Here is an 18,498-nt window from a genome sequence, read left to right as displayed (position 1 = left end):
CCAGAGTTGGTGGTCTTCCGCCAACAGCTGGTGTGGGACCGTGGCACTGGCTCTCCCGGGTATTCCCAGGAGGACACCCCCCCACTGCCACGCCCACCCTGTCTCACCTCGTAAAGGCGGCACTATCTGCATCTCTGCTCCAGGCAGGAGCCACACACCCTCCTCCCAGGCCCCCATCACGTCCCTGTCGTCTGTCCGCAGGTTGTCTTCTAACTCCGTCCATCTTTCTGCTGTTCATGGTGTCCTCCTAGCTCTCCTCCCATCCCCTTCTACTCCATTAGCCCCACCCAGCCAGAGACTTCCTCCCCAGGTAGGAGCTAAATCATGTCCCTTCTCCAATTAAAACTCTCGAGGGTGCCTGGCTGGCTCCGTCGGTGCAGCATGTGACTCTTGATCTTGGGTTGTGAGTTCGAGCCCCACATCAGGTGTGGAGATAACTTAAAATGTTTTGGAAAAAACACTCTCTTCAATAGCTTGGCACAGCACTGACAAGAAAATCCAGCACCTTCCAGGGCCCCTGAGTGTCTCCCCACTTCCTCTCCCGTGCTGCCCCCGGCCTCCCTTGTGCCGTCTCGGTTCCCTGAGCACACTTGAGCACTTTTCCTGCACAGGGCCTTTGAGCGTGTTGCTCACGCAGCCTAGAACCTTCCCTGTGGGGCCACAGCTCAGATGGTGTCTCCTCACAGTTTTTCTCTGACCCCTGTATTAGGTTAGGCTGCCGTAACAAAACACCACAGACTGGGAGACCTAAGTGACAAATGTATTTCCCCTATTCCTGGAGGCCAACATCCAAAAGAAGGGGTCAGCAGCTTTGGCTTCCTTGAGGCTCTCTCGCTGGTTTGTGATTGGCCGCCTTCCTGCTGTGTCTTCACTCAGTCTTCTGTGCCTGCACCCCTCCTGTGTCTCTGTGTGTCCACAGTTCCTCTTAGGAGGACACGAGTCCAACCGGTCTAGGGCCCACTCTGCTGCCCTCATTTTAATTGAATCACCTCTTTGAAAGCCCTGTCTCCAAATCCAGTCATGTTCTTAGGTGCTAGGAGTTAGGACTTCAACATAGGAATTTGGGGGGACACAATTCAGCCCATCACACCCCTTTATCTAAAGGGAGGCCCTGTGTGGTTCTCTTGGGGGCACTTACCAAAATGATCATTCTTTCCTTTTTTTGTTGTTTTTGGTTTGTTTTGGCTTGGCTTTCATGACGCATACTAGAATATAAGTTCCAGAAGGGCCAGGACCTGTTTGACTTACTACTTGCCCCGCCCCCCCAGCTCATAGAACATAGAAGGCATTTGGTAAAATTTTCATTGAATGAATGAACTCAGACGACTCACAAATAGCATCCTGAGACTCTTCCTGCTGCTGGAAGGGCTCCTCGTTCCCTGTTCTCTGTAGGAAGCAGGTATCCAGGAGGAAAGACCTGGACAGCTGTCTGAGCACTGCTCTCCTTTTCTGTCATAGGTCAGAAGCCAATGACCTGGCCCTGAGGCTGGCCCGCCAGTACACGGAACACTGGGATGTGGTGGTATTAGACCAGTAAGTGCCCTTTCCAGAAGCCAGGGCCCACCACTTACTGGGGGTCATTGAGGCTCTAGCTTTGAGTGCCTTGGGCAGGAGGATGAGGGGCCTGGGCTCGTGGAGGGAAGCATGAGGACCCGGCCATAGAGACACCCCTGCATACACCAGGGGGCTCTTTCCCCCGGGCCTCTTTTCTGGGAGCAGAGGATGCTCTTTAAGGTGGTGAGACTTGGCCCCACATTTTAGGTATTAAAATTGTCCTGATGCTATTGAGTATCTGCTATGCACGGGGCCCAGGCCCAGGGCTGGAGCATTATCCCATCCAGGATTCATTACAGTTCTGTAGGAGGAAACCAAGCCCCCAGCCCCCAACTTCACAGAGGAGAGCACTGAACCCAGAGAGGTTAAATGATTAGTCACCATTACCTAGCTAGTAAGCAGCCTCTCAGGAAGTCTTGCTCCCAGGCTCCCAGGCCTGTGCTGGTTCCCAGCCCTAGGACTCGGGGGCTGTGTCAGGTTGGTCTGTCCTGAAGCTCCTGAGGTGGGGAGACAGTTGTCGGGGCCGGGCCATGGAGTGTGTGCCACCTGGGCCTGAGCCCCTCTCCGTTCTCCTCTCAGTGCTTATCACGGTCACCTGAGCTCCCTGATCGACATCAGTCCCTACAAGTTCCGAGACCTGGATGGCCAGAAGGAGTGGGTCCATGTGGTATGCACTGCCCAAGCGGGCAACAGGTCGGTGCCCACCCCCCAGCCCAGATGACATGGTGCTGTCACTCCCCACAGGCACCTCTCCCAGACACCTACCGGGGTCTTTACCGGGAGGACCACCCCGATCCAGCTGGGGCCTATGCCAGCGAGGTGAAGCGCGTGGTGAACAGCGTGCAGGAGAAGGGCAGGAAGGTAACTGCGTCTGCACAGGCCCCGTGAACAGAACGGCACCCGTCATTTCCTCTGTTGTCAGTGCAGTGCTAGAGGCCAGGCACCCTGAGAGACCCCGGAACCGGGGCCCACCCTTTAGGAATCTAGGAGGAGGTTTAGGTGCTCAGGAGAGAGTTTAGCTAAAGACTTGTCCTGGGTGTGACAGGCGTGCAGGGGCCTGGGCTGGACTGCTGTGGGCATGGAGGGTCCTTGGAGGAGGTGCTGCCTGATTGCAGTGAGTAGGGGGGTTAGCGCTCAAGGTGGGGACTGGGGGGAGGAGAGGAAAGGCATGCTAAGCAGAGGGGCGGCCTGCAGAGGTGGAACCTCACCAGTGTGGGGCCCGGCTGAGCTGGCAGGAGACGAGCCGAGAGAGGCGGGCAGGACCCCCGTGCCACAGGACCACAGGGCTGTGCTGAGGGGCTGGAGGCCACTGGGCAGCTCTGAAGGGTGTTCAGAGGGAGAGTGACGAGTCGGGGGGATGCACGTGCGTGGGGCCGGCCTGCTGCCGTGAGGAGGCCCCACCCAGGGTGTTGCAGCGAGATGGAGCGCAAGGGCAAACCGGAGAGGTGTGTGTGCTCTAGGGGAGCAGTGGCCGTGGTGACAGCAGCAGGAGGGAGTCAGCTCGTGGCGGGAGGGCTTTCTGGAAGGCCTCGCTGATGCAGTGACAGCTGAACGCAGGATGGATGGCCAAGACAAGCAGGCGGTGAAGCCAGACAGATGGGCAGAACCGGATCAGGGGAGGTTGGCGTGTGCGTTTCAGACGCTTTGCCTCCGCTTACAGAAAACCAGGAAAGTGACAGCTCTGGGGGCAGCAGGGGCGACCAGTTCCTGCCCCATTGGCCCTCCATCTGGGCGGTAGTCTCTGAAGCAGTTCCGAGACCCGACATAGCTTGGAGGTCACAGCTGTGAGAAGTGGGGTCCCTGAAGGGGTTTAAGCAGGACAGTGACTGGGCCGAGGATCGCCCTGGTGGCCACTGGAGGACGGACTGACTGCAGGAGGCATCCTGTTAGGTGACACCCGCGGGAGGCCGAGACAGGTGTGTCGGGGTGGAGGGGACGCGGGGGGCGTACAGACGGTGGAGAGGCAGAGCTGTGCTGACCGATGGATCACGGAGGGGGGCCTCATTTCTCTCGGTGGGGGTGATGGGAGTCACTGACCGGGGCAGGGAGGGAACAGGCCAAGGAGGGAGAAATCAGTGCCTTTCATCCGGGACATGCTAAGTACAAGGAGTCTGGAGAATTCCCCGTGGTAAGAGTTGGTTTGCAGCCCGAAAGAAAACCCAGTCCCAGACCAGATGTGATCTGGAGCCCAAAGGGGCCACACGGCGACGCTGGTGACTCGTCCCGCCAGGAGCCAGCGCTGAGCCAGCATTGGCAGGATGCACCTCGCCTAGCACCCAGTGCCTCCCCGGTGGTGTCCCCAGCGTTCTCTCTCCTCCACAGATCGCAGCCTTCTTTGTGGAGTCTCTGCCCAGTGTTGCGGGGCAGATCATTCTCCCGGCTGGCTACTTCCCCGAAGTGGCAGAGTGAGTAGCTGGGACAGGGTGCCTCAGGGAGGGCAGGGCCGTAATGGGGCTTCCCGACCTTTTGTTCCAAATTCCAGCCTCAGCCTGGCCTATTGGCCAGAATTTTGAGAAGAAATGGTGGCCCCGAGAAAGCCAGCCACCTGCCTAATGCCCCCGCCTTACTGCTGGCAGAGCCAGGGTTCAGAGTCCGAGACCCCCCAGCTCCTGGTCCAATCCACTCTTACCGCAGACCCCGTCAGCCGTCTGTCCTCTGCCATAGGCACGTCCGCAGGGCTGGAGGGCTCTTCATCGCAGACGAGATTCAAGTGGGCTTTGGCCGAGTAGGCAAGCACTTCTGGGCCTTCCAGCTACAGGGAGAAGACTTTGTCCCCGACATTGTCACCATGGGCAAGTCCATTGGCAATGGCCACCCAGTAGCCTGTGTGGCCACAACCCAAGCTGTGGCAAGGGCCTTTGAAGCCACCGGCGTCGAGTATTTCAACACGGTGAGTGAAGGCTCCAGGGCAAGGGAGCACTGTGGGGTCTGTTAGGCCTCACCCTCCTTGTCCTTAATGAGCAAAGGCCTCAGGCCTAGCATTGTGCCCAGCACAGAGATTCCTAAGATGCTATCCTTGGGGGTTACCGCAGGTCAGAGGAAAAAAACATACAACCTTAAAAACTAGCATCAATCCAAAGACTGTCACAAGAGATCGTGCCTTGTAAAGTATACAGAAAGAATACAAGGGGCTCTCCCTCCCTCCCTTCCAGCAGGCACGACCTGCTCTGTGCCAGGCCCTGTGCCTGAGCCGATGCAGATGTGTGAGGAGCTCCACCTGTTTGGATGACGAATGGTCTGGGGACAGAGTTGATATTCCAGTAGGAGCTTCGAGGAGAACATGGCTCCTCGTCCTTGGGGTACAGACTAGAGAGCTTCCCCTAAGTGAAGTGGGTCCTTGTGTTGCAGGAGAAGCCACAGCGTGTTTGCTGGCTGAGAACACACAGCGGGTGAGGGGAGCATGGTGGTCCCAGGGGCTTCCTTAGAAACAGCTGAGGAGTCCGGACTGGTCCCGAGGGCAGTGACAACCTATGGAAGGGTTTTCACTGGGGATAGAGGAGATGTGAAATACACTTTAGAAGGATCTCTGGCGATCAGTGTGGAGAAAGAACCAAAGGTGGGGAGCCTGATGCAGGCAAGAGAGGAGGAGGCCCAAATCTGGGCACCAGCCACAGAGAAGAAATAGGAAGGGAAAGCATCGAGGGGAAGAAGAACTCACTGTGACTTCCCAGAAAGAGTCAGGTTGAATTGGAGACGGAAACATGTCAGGATTGGGCAAGATGGTCGAGAGTTGGCAGAGAAGGTCGTGAAGGGTGAGGGCTGACAATTCGGCAAATGGTCACTCAATGCCCAGGGGACACGCAGACAGAGCCTCTGCCCTGGACAAGCTCCCTGTTGAGGAAGACAGACAGACACCTGATCAGAGGTGTAGAGAAGGGCTTGATGGAAGGGGTGTGACGTCAGCGCTCGGAGAGCACGGGGACAGCACAAGGGATGCGGGGGGCGGGGTTGCCAAGAAGAGGAGAGGTGTGGGAGGACTAGCCCTGGGGGCACACTACCCAGTGGAGCACGATACAGCTTTTTTTTTGTTTCTTTGTCTTGACCTGAAGTGCACATAGTTAGATTATATAAACCTCTGTCCCTGCGCGGTTCTCTCCTCGTTAACCAGTTAAAGTAACAATAACTTTTATTAATGTCGTAAGCATCCAAGAAGCCATCATTCCAAGTAAAAGTTAGGCCCTGGACGGTAACCTGCATCTACCCATATGGCTGGCTACCCCCCCCACCCCCCCACCCGATAACCACCTCCGGGTTCATTGTTCATTCTAGTTGTTTTTTATCCTTATAAAAAGTGTATCATGCTGTGTGTTCTCTTGGGAGATTGGTTTTTTGCACCTAACATGATATTACTGAGAGTCGTCCACATGGCTGGTCACCGAAGTTGGACTGCTTCCTAATATCCCACTGTCTGAATGTGCCGTGATCTATTTGTCCATTCCTGGTGATGTGCTTTGGGGATGGTTTTTGCTGCTATAAACAATTTTTATAAGTTTCTATTGTGCACGTGCAAGAGTTTTTCTTAGGAATAGACCTAAAAGTGGACTTGCTGGGTCATGGGGTCTGTGTTCACTCTCCATTTTTAAGAGATGATGACATCTGTTTTCCAAAGTAGTTCACAAGTTAACCACCAGTGGTGGATAAGAGATTCTATGGGTCTACTTCCTCTCAAACACCTTTTAATGCTCACCAGGCAAGTGGGGTGTAAAATGGTAACCCCTCAAATCAGGTAATGGTCTTGACATGCCCTTGCCTGGTTTCAAATTATGTGAAACATCTTTATGTATTTTTTTTTCTTATTTTAATGTAATTCCAGTTAACATACAGTGTAATATTAGTTTCAGATGTACAACGTAGTGATTCAACACTTCATACATCACCCGGTGCTCATCACAAGTGCACACCTCAATCCCCTTCACCTACTTCAGCCGTCCCCCACCCCCTCCCCTCTGCTAACCATCAGTTTGTGCTCTGTAGTTAAGAGTCTGTTTCTTGACTTGTTTCTCTCTCTCTTTTTTCCCTTTGCTTGTCTGTTTTGTTTCTTAAATTCCACATGAGTGAAATCATAGTATTTTGTCTGTCTCTGACTTATTTCGTTTAGCCTCATACTCTCTAGGTCCATCCATATCGTTGCAAAAGCAAGATTTTGTTCTTTTTTATGGATGAGTAATATTCCATTGCATAAATATACCACTTCTTTTTTATGCATTCATCAGTCAGTGGACACTTGGGCTGCTTTCATATCTTGGCTATTATAAATAATCCTGCTAGGGCGCCTGGGTGGCTCAGTTGGTTAAGCGACTGCCTTCGGCTCAGGTCATGATCCTGGAGTCCTGGGATCGAGTCCCGCATCGGGCTCCCTGCTTGGCAGGGAGTCTACTTCTCCCTCTGACCTTACCCCCTCTCGTGTTCTCTCTCTCATTCTCTCTCTCTCGCTCTCGCTCCCGAATAAATAAATAAAATCTTTAAAAATAAATAAATAAATAATCCTGCTATAGGGGCGCGTGGGTGGCTCAGTCGTTAAGTGTCTGCCTTCGGCTCAGGTCATGATCCCAGGGTCCTGGGATCGAGCCCTGCATCGGGCTCCTTGCTCCACGGGGAGTCTGCTTCTCCCTCTCCCACTCCCCCTGCTTGTGTTCCTGCTCTCACTGTGTCTCTCTCTGTCAAATAAATAAAAAATCTTTAAAAAAAAAAAAAAGTCACATGCTCTACCTACTGAGCCAGCCGGGCACCCTGGGAATTGATTCTTTATTTTTTTTTTTAAGATTTTATTTATTTATTTGAGAAAGAGAGAGACAACATGAGCAGAGGGAGAAGGAGAAGCAGACTCCCCACTAAGCAGGGAGCCCAATGCGGGGCTCGATCCCAGGGCCCTGGACTCATGACCTGAGCCAAAGTCAGACGCTGAACCGACTGAGCCACCCAGGCACCTCTTGAATCTTTTTTAAAACTTGAGGTATGACTGACATATTCGTTTCAGGTACACAACATAATGATTCGATATTTATCTCAAAATGATCACCAAAACAAGTCTAGTTAACATCCATCACCACACATAGTTACAGATTTTTTTTTCTTGCAGTGAGAACTTCTAAGGTCTACTCTCTTAGCAACTTTCAAAAATACGGTAGAGTGTTATTACCTATAGTCCCCATTCTGCACATTTTACCCCCAGAACTTATTTATTGTAACTGGAAGTTTGTACCTTTTGACAAACTGCACTCATTTCACCCATCCCCCACCACCACCACCTGTGGCAACTACCGATATGTTCTCTGGATCGAAGCATTCCATTTTGGGTTTGTTTTTTGCTTTTTTTTTTTTTTTTTTAAGATTTTATTTCTTAGAGCACGAGCAGGGCAGGGAGCAGCAGGTGGAGGCAGAGAGAGAAGCAGACTCCCCACTGAGCAGGGAGCCCAATGCGGGGCTCGATCCCAGGACCCTGAGATCGTGACCTGAGCCAAAGGCAGACGCTTAACCAACTGAGCCACCCAGGCACCCCTGTTTTTTGCTTTTTGTTTTGATTCCACAAGTAAGTGAGATGCAGAATTTGTCTTTCTCTATCGGACTGATTTCACTTAACATAATGTCCTCAAGGTACAAGGCATGCTGTCACAAATGGCAAGATTTCCTTCCTTTTTATGGTAGGATCATATTCCATTGTGTATATATACTGCATTTTCTGTATCCATTCAACCATGTGTGGACACTTAGGTTGCTTCTGTGTCTTGGCTATTGAAAATAGTGCTGTTGGGGCACCTGGGTGGCTCAGTCGGTTGGGTGTCTGCCTTCAGCTCAGGTCATGATCCCAGAGTCCTGGGATCAAGCCCCGCATCAGGCTCCCTGCTCAGCGGGAAGCCTGCTTCTCCCTCTCCCACTCCCCCTGCTTGTGTTCCTGCTCTCGCTATCTCTCTCTCTGTCAAATAAATAAATAAAATCTTAAAAAAAGAGAGAAGAAAAAGAAAATAGTGCTGCAATTGACACGGGAGTGCAGATATCTCTTCAAGATAATGCGTTTTCGTTTCCCTCTGATATATACCCAGAAGTGGAATTTCTGGATCATATGGTAGCTCTATTTTTAATTTTTTGAGGAACCTCCATACTGTTTTCCAGAGTGGCTGCCCCAATTTACATTCCCACCAACAGTGCACGAGGGTTCCCTTTCTCCACATCTTCGCCAACACTTGCTATTTCTTGTCTTTTCGGTAATAGCCATTCTCAGAGGTTGTGAGGCGATATCTCATTGTGGTTTTGATGCTGAGTGATGTTGGGCACCTTTTCGTGTACCTATTGGCCATCTGTATGTCTTTTCAGGAAAATGTCTATTCAGATATTCTGCCCATTTTAATCGTATTCTTCGTTTTTTGGCTATTGTATGAAATCTTTATGTTTTGGATATTCTCTCCTTATCAAATAAATGATTTGCAAATATTATCTCCCATTTGGTCAACTGCCTTTTCGTTTTGTGGGTGGTTTCCTCTGCTCTGCAGAAGCTTTTTAGTTTGATGTAGTCCCATTTGTTTATTTCTGCTTTCTGTTGCCTTTGCTTTTGATGTTCAATCCAAAAAATTGCCAAGAATGATGTCAAGGAACTTACCATGTATGTTTTCTCCCAGGAGTTTTATGGTTTCAGGTCTTACATTCAAATCTTTAATCCATTTTGAGTTAATTTTTATACATGGTATAAAATAGTAGTCCAGTTTTCCAGGAATTGAATCTATCATAAGGAATAATTTTTTCCTAATAATGACTTTGGCTCTTAAATTGTATTTTATCTGATGTTGTAAAGCTGCTCCAGCTCTCAATTAGCTTTAGGTATGTTTGTTTTAACAAGCATGTATCTAGAATTTGGTTTTTTGTCCAAATCTGTCAATATTTGACTTTAAAGTGATTAGACAATTTAAGTTTAATGTAACTATTGATATATTTAGGCCTCTTGCTAACACCTTCATTTATAATTTCAGTTTATCATATTTTTCTGTCTCTTTTAATCCTTCCTATTTTATTTGGTATCTGTATTAAAAGTATTTCATTCCGGGTGCCTCGGTGGCTCAGTCAGTTGTCTACCTTCAGCTTGGGTCATGATCCCAGGGTCCTGGGATCGAGCCCCACATCGGGCTCCCTGCTCAGTGGAGTCTGCTTCTCCCTCTCCCTCACCCTCTGCTGCTCTCCCTGCTTGTGTTCTCTCTCTCTCTGTCAAATGAATAAATAAATAAAATCTACCAAAAAAAAAAATTAAAATGTATTTCATCCCGAATTATTTTCAGTGCAAGCCTTTATATTGCAAGGCTTCTGAAATCTTGTGTGCTTAGGAATATTTTTATCAGGCCCTCATATTTATATATTTTATTTTTTTTAAAGATTTTATTTATTTATTAGAGAACACGCAAATGAGAGAGCACAGACGGGGAGCGGCAGAGAGAGGGAGAAGCAGGCCTCCCGCTGAACAGGGAGCCCGATGTGGGGCTCGATCCCAGGACCCTGAGATCATGACCCAATCTGAAGGCGGACACTTAATTGACTGAGCCACCAAGGCACTCCCATATTTATATATTTTAACTAAATATAAAATCTAGGTCCTATTTTCCTCCAACATGTTAAAAGTATATTCCATTGTAACCCTGCATGTAGTATTGATATAGAAAAAGCTGAAATCATCCATTCTTTTTCAGTTGAAATATAATTTACATACTCATAAAATTCACTCTTTTAAATACAATTGGGGCATCTGGGTGGCTCAGTCGGTTAAGCGGCTGCTTTCAGCTCAGGTCATGACCTCAGGGTCCTGGTCTTGAGTTCCGCATCAGGCTCCCTCCTCATCGGGGAGCCTGCTTCTCCCTCTGCCCCTCCCCCCACTCGTGGACGTACACACTCTCTTATAAACAAATAAATAAATATCTAATAAATAAATACAAATTCAGGGGCACCTGGCTGGCTCAGTCAGAAGAGCGTGCAACTCTTGATCTCGGGGTCGTGAGTTCAAACCTCATGTTGTGTGTAGGAATTACTTCAACACATAAATAAACTTTAAATACAAATTCAGTGGGTTCAAATTCACGTACAAATCAGTGGTGTTTAGTGTACTCATTAAGTTGTGCAGCCACCATTACTGTCTTAATTCTGGAACATTTTCATCACCCAAAATGCAGCCCCATTAGCAGTCACTCCCCCATCGCCTTCTCTCTCTACGTCCTGGCAGTCACTAACCTTCTTTCCGTCTTAACAGATTTACCTATTCTTGACATTTCATATAAATGGAATCACAAAAACGTGATCTTTTGTGTCTGACTTCTGCCCTGTAGCCTAATACTTTCAAGGTTCATCCATGTTCTAGCATGAATCAGTAGTTCATTCTTTTTTAGGGATGAATAATAATCCCATTGTATGAATATGCCACATTTCACTTATCCCTTCTTCGCTTAATGAACATTTGGGTCATTTCCCCTTCTTGGCTATTATGAATAATGCTGCAGTGAACATTTGCGTCCATGTGTTTGTTTGGACATATATTTTCTGTTCTACTGAGTATGTCCCTATGAGTGGAATTGCTAGATCATATGGCAATCCTAGGTTTAACTTTTTGAGGATTGACAGACTTTTTTCAAGTAGCTGTACCGCTTTACACGCCCACCAACAATGTATGAGGGTTCCAGCTCCTCTGTATCCTCTCCAGCATTTGTAATTTTCCGTCTTTTATTATAGCCATCCCAGTGAGTGCAAAATAGTATTTCATTGTGATTTGCATTTCCCTCGTGGCTAATGATGTTGAGCATCTTTTTATGTGGTTATTGACCATTCGTATATATCCTTTGGAAAATGTCTACTCATGTCCTTTGCCCATTTTTAAATTGGGTTACTTGTTTCTTTTTGCTGAATTGTAAGAATTCTTTATCAGGTACTAATCCTTATCAGATAATTTGGAAATATTTTCTCCCATTTCTGAGTTGTCTTTTCACTTTCTTCGTAGTCTCCTCTGAAGCACAAAGGTTTTTAATTTTGTTGGAGTCCAATTTATTTTTTCTTTGCTTGCTAGTGCTTTGGAGTCCTATCTAACAAACCACTGCCTAATCCAAGGTCATGAAGATTTACACTTTTGCTTTCTTCTAAGGATTTTATAATTTTAGCTTTTAAACTTAGGTCTTTGGTTTATTTCAACCTAATATTTTGCATATGGGATGAGGTGGGGTAACTTGACTCACTTGCATGTGGATACCAGTTGTCCCAACACCATTTGCTGAAAAGACTATTTTTATCCCATTGAATGGTCTTGGCATCCTGGTCCAAGTTGACCAGCATCAAAAGCTAAAATAAGCAAATAGGATTACATCAAATTAAAAAGCTTTTGTACAGAGAAGAAAACTATCAAAAAAACAAAAAGGCAGCGTACTGATTGGGAGACGATATTTGCAAATCAGACATCTAGTAAGGGGTTAATATCCAAAATATGTAAAGAATTTACACAACATAAAAACAAAAAAACACAGTTGAAAAATGGACAGAAGACCTGAATAGACATTTTTCCAAAGAAGACATACAGATGGTCAACAAACACATTAAAAGATACTGAACATCACTCATCATCAGGGAAATGCAGATCAAAACCACAGTGAGATATCTCCTCACACCTGTCAGCATGGCTGTTATCAGAAAGACAAAAAAATAACAGGTGTTGGCGAGGATATGGAGAAAAGGGAACCCTTGTGCACTCACTGTTGGTGGGAATGTACATTGGTGCAGCCACCATGGAAAACAGTGCAGAGGGTCCTGGAAAAAGTTAAAATAGAACTACCGTATGACCCAGCAATTCCACTTCTAGCAATTTATCTGAAGAAAATTAAAACCAATCCAAAAAGACCTATGTACTGCTGTGTTCATTGCAACATTATTTACAAGAGCTACGATAGGGAAGCAGCCCATCAGTTGATGAATGGATAAAGATGTAGTGTGAGGGGCACCTGGGTGGCTCAGTCGTTAAGCGTCTGCCTTCGGCTCAGGTCATGATCCCAGGGTCCTGGGATCGAGCCCCGCATCAGTCTCCCTGCTCCGTGGGAAGCCTGCTTCTCCCTCTCCCACTCCCCCTGCTTGTGTTCCCTCTCTCGCTGTGTCTCTCCCTGTCAAATAAATAAAATCTTAAAAAAAAAAAAAAAAAAAAGATGTAGTGTGTGTGTGTGTGTGCGTGCACGCGCATGTGCGCGCATGCCTGGGTAGTTCAGTCAGTTGTAAGTTCTCTTACACACACACACACACACACACACACACACACACACACACACAATGGAATTTTATTCAGCCATAAAAAAGGAATGAAATCTTGCCATCTGAAACAACACAGATGGAGATGGAGGGCATAATGCTAATGAAATAAGCCAGTCAGAGAAAGACAAATACCATATGATTTCACTTTTGTATGGAATCTAAAAAACAATTGATTCTGAGTTTTCCGAGTTTTTATATATTTTGGATATTAACTCCTTATGAGATCTGTTATTTGCCTATCTTCTGCCATTTGGTAGGTTTTATTGATGATTTCCTTCACTGTGCAAAAGTTTTTCAATTTGATGTAGTCCCAGTTGTTTGTTTTTGCTTTTGTTGTCCTTCTCTAGATCCAAAAAGGTATTGCTGAAACAAATGTACAAGAGTTTACTGCCTATTTTCTTCTAGGAGTTTTATAGTTTTACATCTTATATTTAAATCTTTAATCCATTTTGAGCTTAGTTTTATATATGATGTAAGAAAGTGGTCCAGTTTTTCTAACACCATTCATTGAAGAGATTGTCTTTTCCCCATTGTATATTCTTGCCTCCTTTGTTGTAGATTAATTGGCCATATAAGTGTGATTTTGTTTCTGGGCTCTCTATTCTGATCCATTCATCTATGTGTTTGGTTTTGTGCCAGTACCATACTGTTTTGATTACTATAATTTGTAGTATAGTTTGAAATCTGGGAGCATGATACCCCCAGCTTTGTTCCTCTTTTTCAAGGTTGCTTTGGCTCTTCAGAGTCTTTTGTGGTTCCATACAAATTTTAGGATTATTTGTTCCAGTTCTGTGAAAAATGTCATTGGGTATTTTGATAGGGATTGCATTGAATCTGTAGATTGCTTTTGATAGTATGGACATTTTAATAATATTAATTCCTCCAATCCATGAGCACTGTATATCTTATCATTTATTTGTGTCATCTTCAATTTCTTTCATCATTGTCTTAACCATTTTCAGACTACAGGTGTTTCATCTCCTCAAATTTATTCCTAGTTATTTTATTCTTTTTGATGCAATTGTAAATGGGATAGTTTCCTTAATTTCTGCAGTAGTTTGTTACTAGTAGATGAAAACACAACAGGGGCACTTGGGTAGTGCAGTCGCTTCAATACCCAACTCTTGGTTTTGGCTAGAGTCATGATCTCAGGGTTGTGGGATTGAGCCCCACGTCAGGGTCTAGGCTCAGCGGGGAGTCTCCTTAAGATTCTCCCTACCCTTCATCCTTCTCTCTCACTCTCTAAAATAAATAAATAAATCTTAAAAAAAAAAAAAAAAGGAAAGAACAGATTTCTGTACATTTTGTATCCTGCAACTTTACTGAATTCTGTTAAACTAATAGTTTTTGGGTGCAGGCTTTATAGTTTCCTATATTGCAGTAGCTCATCTGTGAATAGTGACAGTTTTACTTCTTCCTTTCCAATATGGATGCCTTTTATTTCCTTTTCTTGCCTGACTGCTATGGCTAGGACCTGCAAGTACTGTGTTCAGTAAAAGTGGCAAGGGTGAGCGTCCTTGTCTTGTTCCTGATCTTGAGAAAAAGCTTTCAACTTTTCACTATTAAGTATGTTGTTCTTTGTCTTGTTAATGTGGTGTATTACATTGAATGATTTGCAGATATTGAACCATCCTTGCATCCTGGGACTAAGTCCCATTTGATCATGGTGTATGATCCTTTTAATGTATTAACCGAATTTGCTTTACTAATATTTCGTTGAGGATTTTTGCATCTATGTTCATCAGGGATATTGGCTTGTAATTTTATTCTTTTTTTTTTTTTAACAGTGTCTTTGATTTAGGTATCACAGTAATACTGGCCTCATAAATAAGTTTGGAAGCATTCCTTCCCTTTCAGTTTTTTGAAATAAATTGAAATTTTGGGAAGGATAGGTATTAACTCTTTAAATGTTTGGTAGAGGGGCGCGTTGGTTAAGCATCTGCCCTCGGCTCAGGTCATGATCCCAGGGTCCTGGGATTGAGTCCCACTTTGGGCTGCTTGTTCAGCGGGAAGCCTGCCTCTCCCTCTGCCCCTCCTCCTGCTTGTGCTCTCTCTTTCTCTCTCTCTGTAAAATAAATAAATAAAATCTTTAAAAATAAATAAATAAAAATAAATATTTGGTAGAATTCACCTGTGAAGCTCTCCGGTCTTAGACTTTTGGTTTTGGGGAGTTTTTGGATTACTGATTAAATTTCATTACTAGTAATAATCTGTTCAGGTTTTCTGCTTCCTGATACAGTCTTGGAAGATTGGATGTCTCTAGGAATTTATCCATTTCTTCTAGGTTGTCCAATTTATTGGCATATAATTGTTCATGAAAATCTTTTATGATCCTTTGTATTTCTGTGGTATCGGTTGTAACTTCTCTTTCACTTCTAATTTTATTTGTTCCTCTCTCTTTTTTCTTGACAAGTCTGGCTATAGATTTTTCGGTTTTGTTTATTTTTTTAAAGAACCAGCTCTTAATTTCATTGATCTTTTCTATTTTTTTTTCTTTTTAATCTCCATTTTATTTACTTCCACTCTGATCTTTATTTTCTTCCTTCTACTAACTTTGGGCTTTGTTTGTTCTTTTTTTTCCTCATTCCTTTAGGTATGAGGTTAGATCGTTGATTTAAGATTTTTCCTGTTTCTTGATCTGGATCTGTGTCACTTTACTTCCCTCTTAGAACTGCTTTTGCTGTTTCTCATAGATTTTGGACCATTGTGTTTTTATTTTTGTCTCAAGGTTTTTTTTATTTCCTCTTTGATTTATTCATTGACCCATTGGTTGTTTAATAGCACCTTGTTTAGCCTCCATGTGTTTGTGTTTCTTCCAATTCTTTTATTGTAATTGATTTCTACTTTCATACTGTTGTGGTTGGAAAAGATGCTCAATGTTAAATTTATTGAGACTTGTTTTATGGCCTTGTGATCTGTATTGGAGAATGTTCCATGTGCACTTAAGAAAAATGTGTGTTTTGCTGTTTTTTGATGGAGTATTCTGAATGTTCTGTTAAGTCCATGTGGTCTAATGTGTCATTCAATGCCAGTGTTTCCTTATTTTCTGTCTGGATGATCTCTCCATTGATGTAAGTGGGGTGTTAAAGTCCTCCTACTATTATTGTATTACCATCAGTTTCTCCCTTTGCATATGTTAACATTTGCTTTATATATTTAGGTGCACCTACATTGGAAGCATAAATATTTACAAGTGTTTTATCTTCTTGTTGGATTAATCCCTTTATTATATAATACCTTTCTTTGTCTCTCATTACAGTTTTTGTTTTAAAGTCTATTTTGTCGGGGCGCCTGGGTGGCTCAGTCGGTAAAGCGACTGCCTTTGGCTCAGGTCATGATCCCAGGGTCCTGGGATCGAGCCCTGCATCGGGCTCCCTGCTCCGCGGGAGGCCAGCTTCTCCCTCTCCCACTCCCCCTGCTTGTGTTCCCTCTCTCGCTGTCTCTCTCTTTCTCTGTCAATTAAATAAATAAATAAAATCTTAAAAAAAAATAAAGTCTATTTTGTCTGGGGCGCTTCGGTGGCTCAGTCAGTTAAGCGTCTGCCTTCGGCTCAGGTCATGATCTCAGGGTCCTGGGATCGAGACCCACGTCAGGCTTCTGCTCAGTGGGGAGTCTGCTTCTCCCTCTCCCTCTACCCCTCCCCCTGCTCATGCTTGCAGTCTCTCGCTCTCTCAAATAAATAAATCCTTTTTTTTAAGATTTTATTTATTTATTCATGAGAGACAGAGAGAGAGAGAAGCAGAGGCAGAGGGAGAAGCAGGGAGCCTGGTGCGGGACTTGATCCCAGGACCCTGGGATCATGACCTGAGCCGAAGGCAGATGCTTAGCTGACTGAGCCACCCAGGTGCCCCAATAAATAAAATCTTTGAAAAAATAAAGTCTATTTTGCCTGATATAATAATTGCTACGCCAGCTTTCTTTTCACTTCAATTTGCATGGAATATCCTTTTCCATCTCTTTACTTTAAGTTTATATATCTTTAATGCTGAAGTGAGTCTCTTGTAGGCAACATGTAGATGGGTCCTGGGTTTTTTTTTAATCTATTCAGCTACCCTGTGTCTTTTGATTGGATCATTTAGTCCATTTACAGTGATTATTGATAGGTATGTATTTACTAACATTTTGTTTGCTGTGTTCTGGTTGTTTTTGCAGTTCTTTTCTATTACTTTTTCTCTTATTCTCTTCCCTTGTGATTTGATGACTTTAGTGTTATGTTTAGATTCCTCTCTGTTTATTTTTTGTGTATCTATTATAGGTTTTTGGTTTGTGGTTACCATGAGGTTCATATATAACAACCTGTGTGTAGCAGTCTATTTTCAGTTGGTGGTTAAGTTCAGACTCATTCTAAAAATACCACATTTGGGGTTGCCTGGGTGGCTCAGTCAGTTAAGTGTCTACCTTTGGCTCAGGTCAAGATCTCCAGGTCCCGGGATTGAGCCCCGCATCAGGCTCCCTGCTCAGTGGGAACTCTGCTTCTCCCTCTGCCCTGCTCCTGTGCTCATGCTTGTTCTCTCTCTCTCTCCCTCTCTCTCCCTCTCCCTCTCCCTCTCCCTCCCTCCCTCCCCCCATTCCCTTCCTCCCTCCTCCTCCCTCTCAAATAAATAAAATCTTTAATAAATACATAAACCACATTTTACTCCCCCCAACCCACGCACACGTACATTTTGTTTTGATATCATATTTTACATCTATTTTGTGTATTCATTAATTGTTGCAGATGTAGTTGATTTTAGTACTTTTGTCTTTAACCCTCATTAGTTTTATTAGTGGCTCAGCTTGCCAGTGAGATTTTTTTCTTTCATATATTTCCTTATTTCTAGTTACTGTCTTTTCTGCTCGAAGAAGTTCCTTTAATATTTTTTGTGAAGCCAGTTTAGTGGTGATGAACTTCTAGCTTTTGCTGTCTGGGAAATTCTTTTATCTCTGCCTATGTTCTGAATGATAACCTTGCCAGGTAGAGTATTCTTGATTGTAAGGTGTTTTTTTTTTTTCCTTTCGGCACTTTGAATATATTGTGCCACTGTCATCTAGCCTACAAAGTTTCTGCTGAAAATTCAGCTGATAGTCTTATCAGGGTTCCCTTATACATATCTAGTTGCTTTTCTCTTGCTGCTTTTATCTTTACCTTTAATTGTTGACATTTTAATGATAATGTGTCTTGGTGTGGGTCTCTTTGGGTTCATCTTAACTTGGACTTTCTGTGCTTTCTGGACCTGTATGTTTCTTCTGCCAGGTTAGGGAAGTTTTCAGCCATTATTTCTTCAAATAGGTGTTTTGTCTCTTGACTCTCTCTTCTCCTTCTGGGACTGCAGTCAGTGAATGTTAGTACACTTGATGTTGTCCCAGAGGTCCCTTAAACTATCCTCCTTTTTTAAAAAATTCTTTTTTCTTTTTTACTGTCCTAATTGGACGATTTCTATTACCCTGTCTTCCAGATCACTGATCCATTCTTCTGTACCATCTAATCTGTTGTTTATTCCCTCAAGTGCGTATTTTGTTTTTAGTATTGTATTCTTTGGCTCTGATTGGTATTTTTTTTTATTTTCTCTCTCTTTGTTGAAGTTCTCACCATGGTTATCCTTTCTTCTCCCAAGTTTGGTAAGCATCTTTATGACCATTACTTTGAACTCTTTATTGGGTAGATTAGTAGATAAGCATCTCCATTTTATCTAATTCTTTTTCTGGGGTTTT

At 44.7% G+C, this 18,498-nt stretch overlaps 1 protein-coding gene across 2 annotated transcripts in view; it reads left to right on the top strand.

Annotated features, from left to right (window-relative positions):
• The window catches only part of PHYKPL (5-phosphohydroxy-L-lysine phospho-lyase), a 36,224-nt gene that overhangs the window by 3,887 nt on the left and 13,839 nt on the right, over positions 1-18,498 (top strand). For both annotated transcript variants that reach the window (XM_078067625.1, XM_078067626.1), the window contains exons 4-8: positions 1,459-1,533; positions 2,134-2,221; positions 2,299-2,415; positions 3,877-3,959; positions 4,219-4,444. In XM_078067625.1, coding sequence (XP_077923751.1) covers positions 1,459-1,533; positions 2,134-2,221; positions 2,299-2,415; positions 3,877-3,959; positions 4,219-4,444 — 589 coding nt within the window. The remainder of the gene's footprint in view (positions 1-1,458; positions 1,534-2,133; positions 2,222-2,298; positions 2,416-3,876; positions 3,960-4,218; positions 4,445-18,498) is intronic.

This window comes from Halichoerus grypus, chromosome 2, assembly GCF_964656455.1.
Source record: "Halichoerus grypus chromosome 2, mHalGry1.hap1.1, whole genome shotgun sequence".
NCBI lineage: Eukaryota > Metazoa > Chordata > Mammalia > Carnivora > Phocidae > Halichoerus > Halichoerus grypus.
Note: the sequence above shows the minus strand (reverse complement) of the source record. Positions and strands in the feature narration are given on the sequence as shown.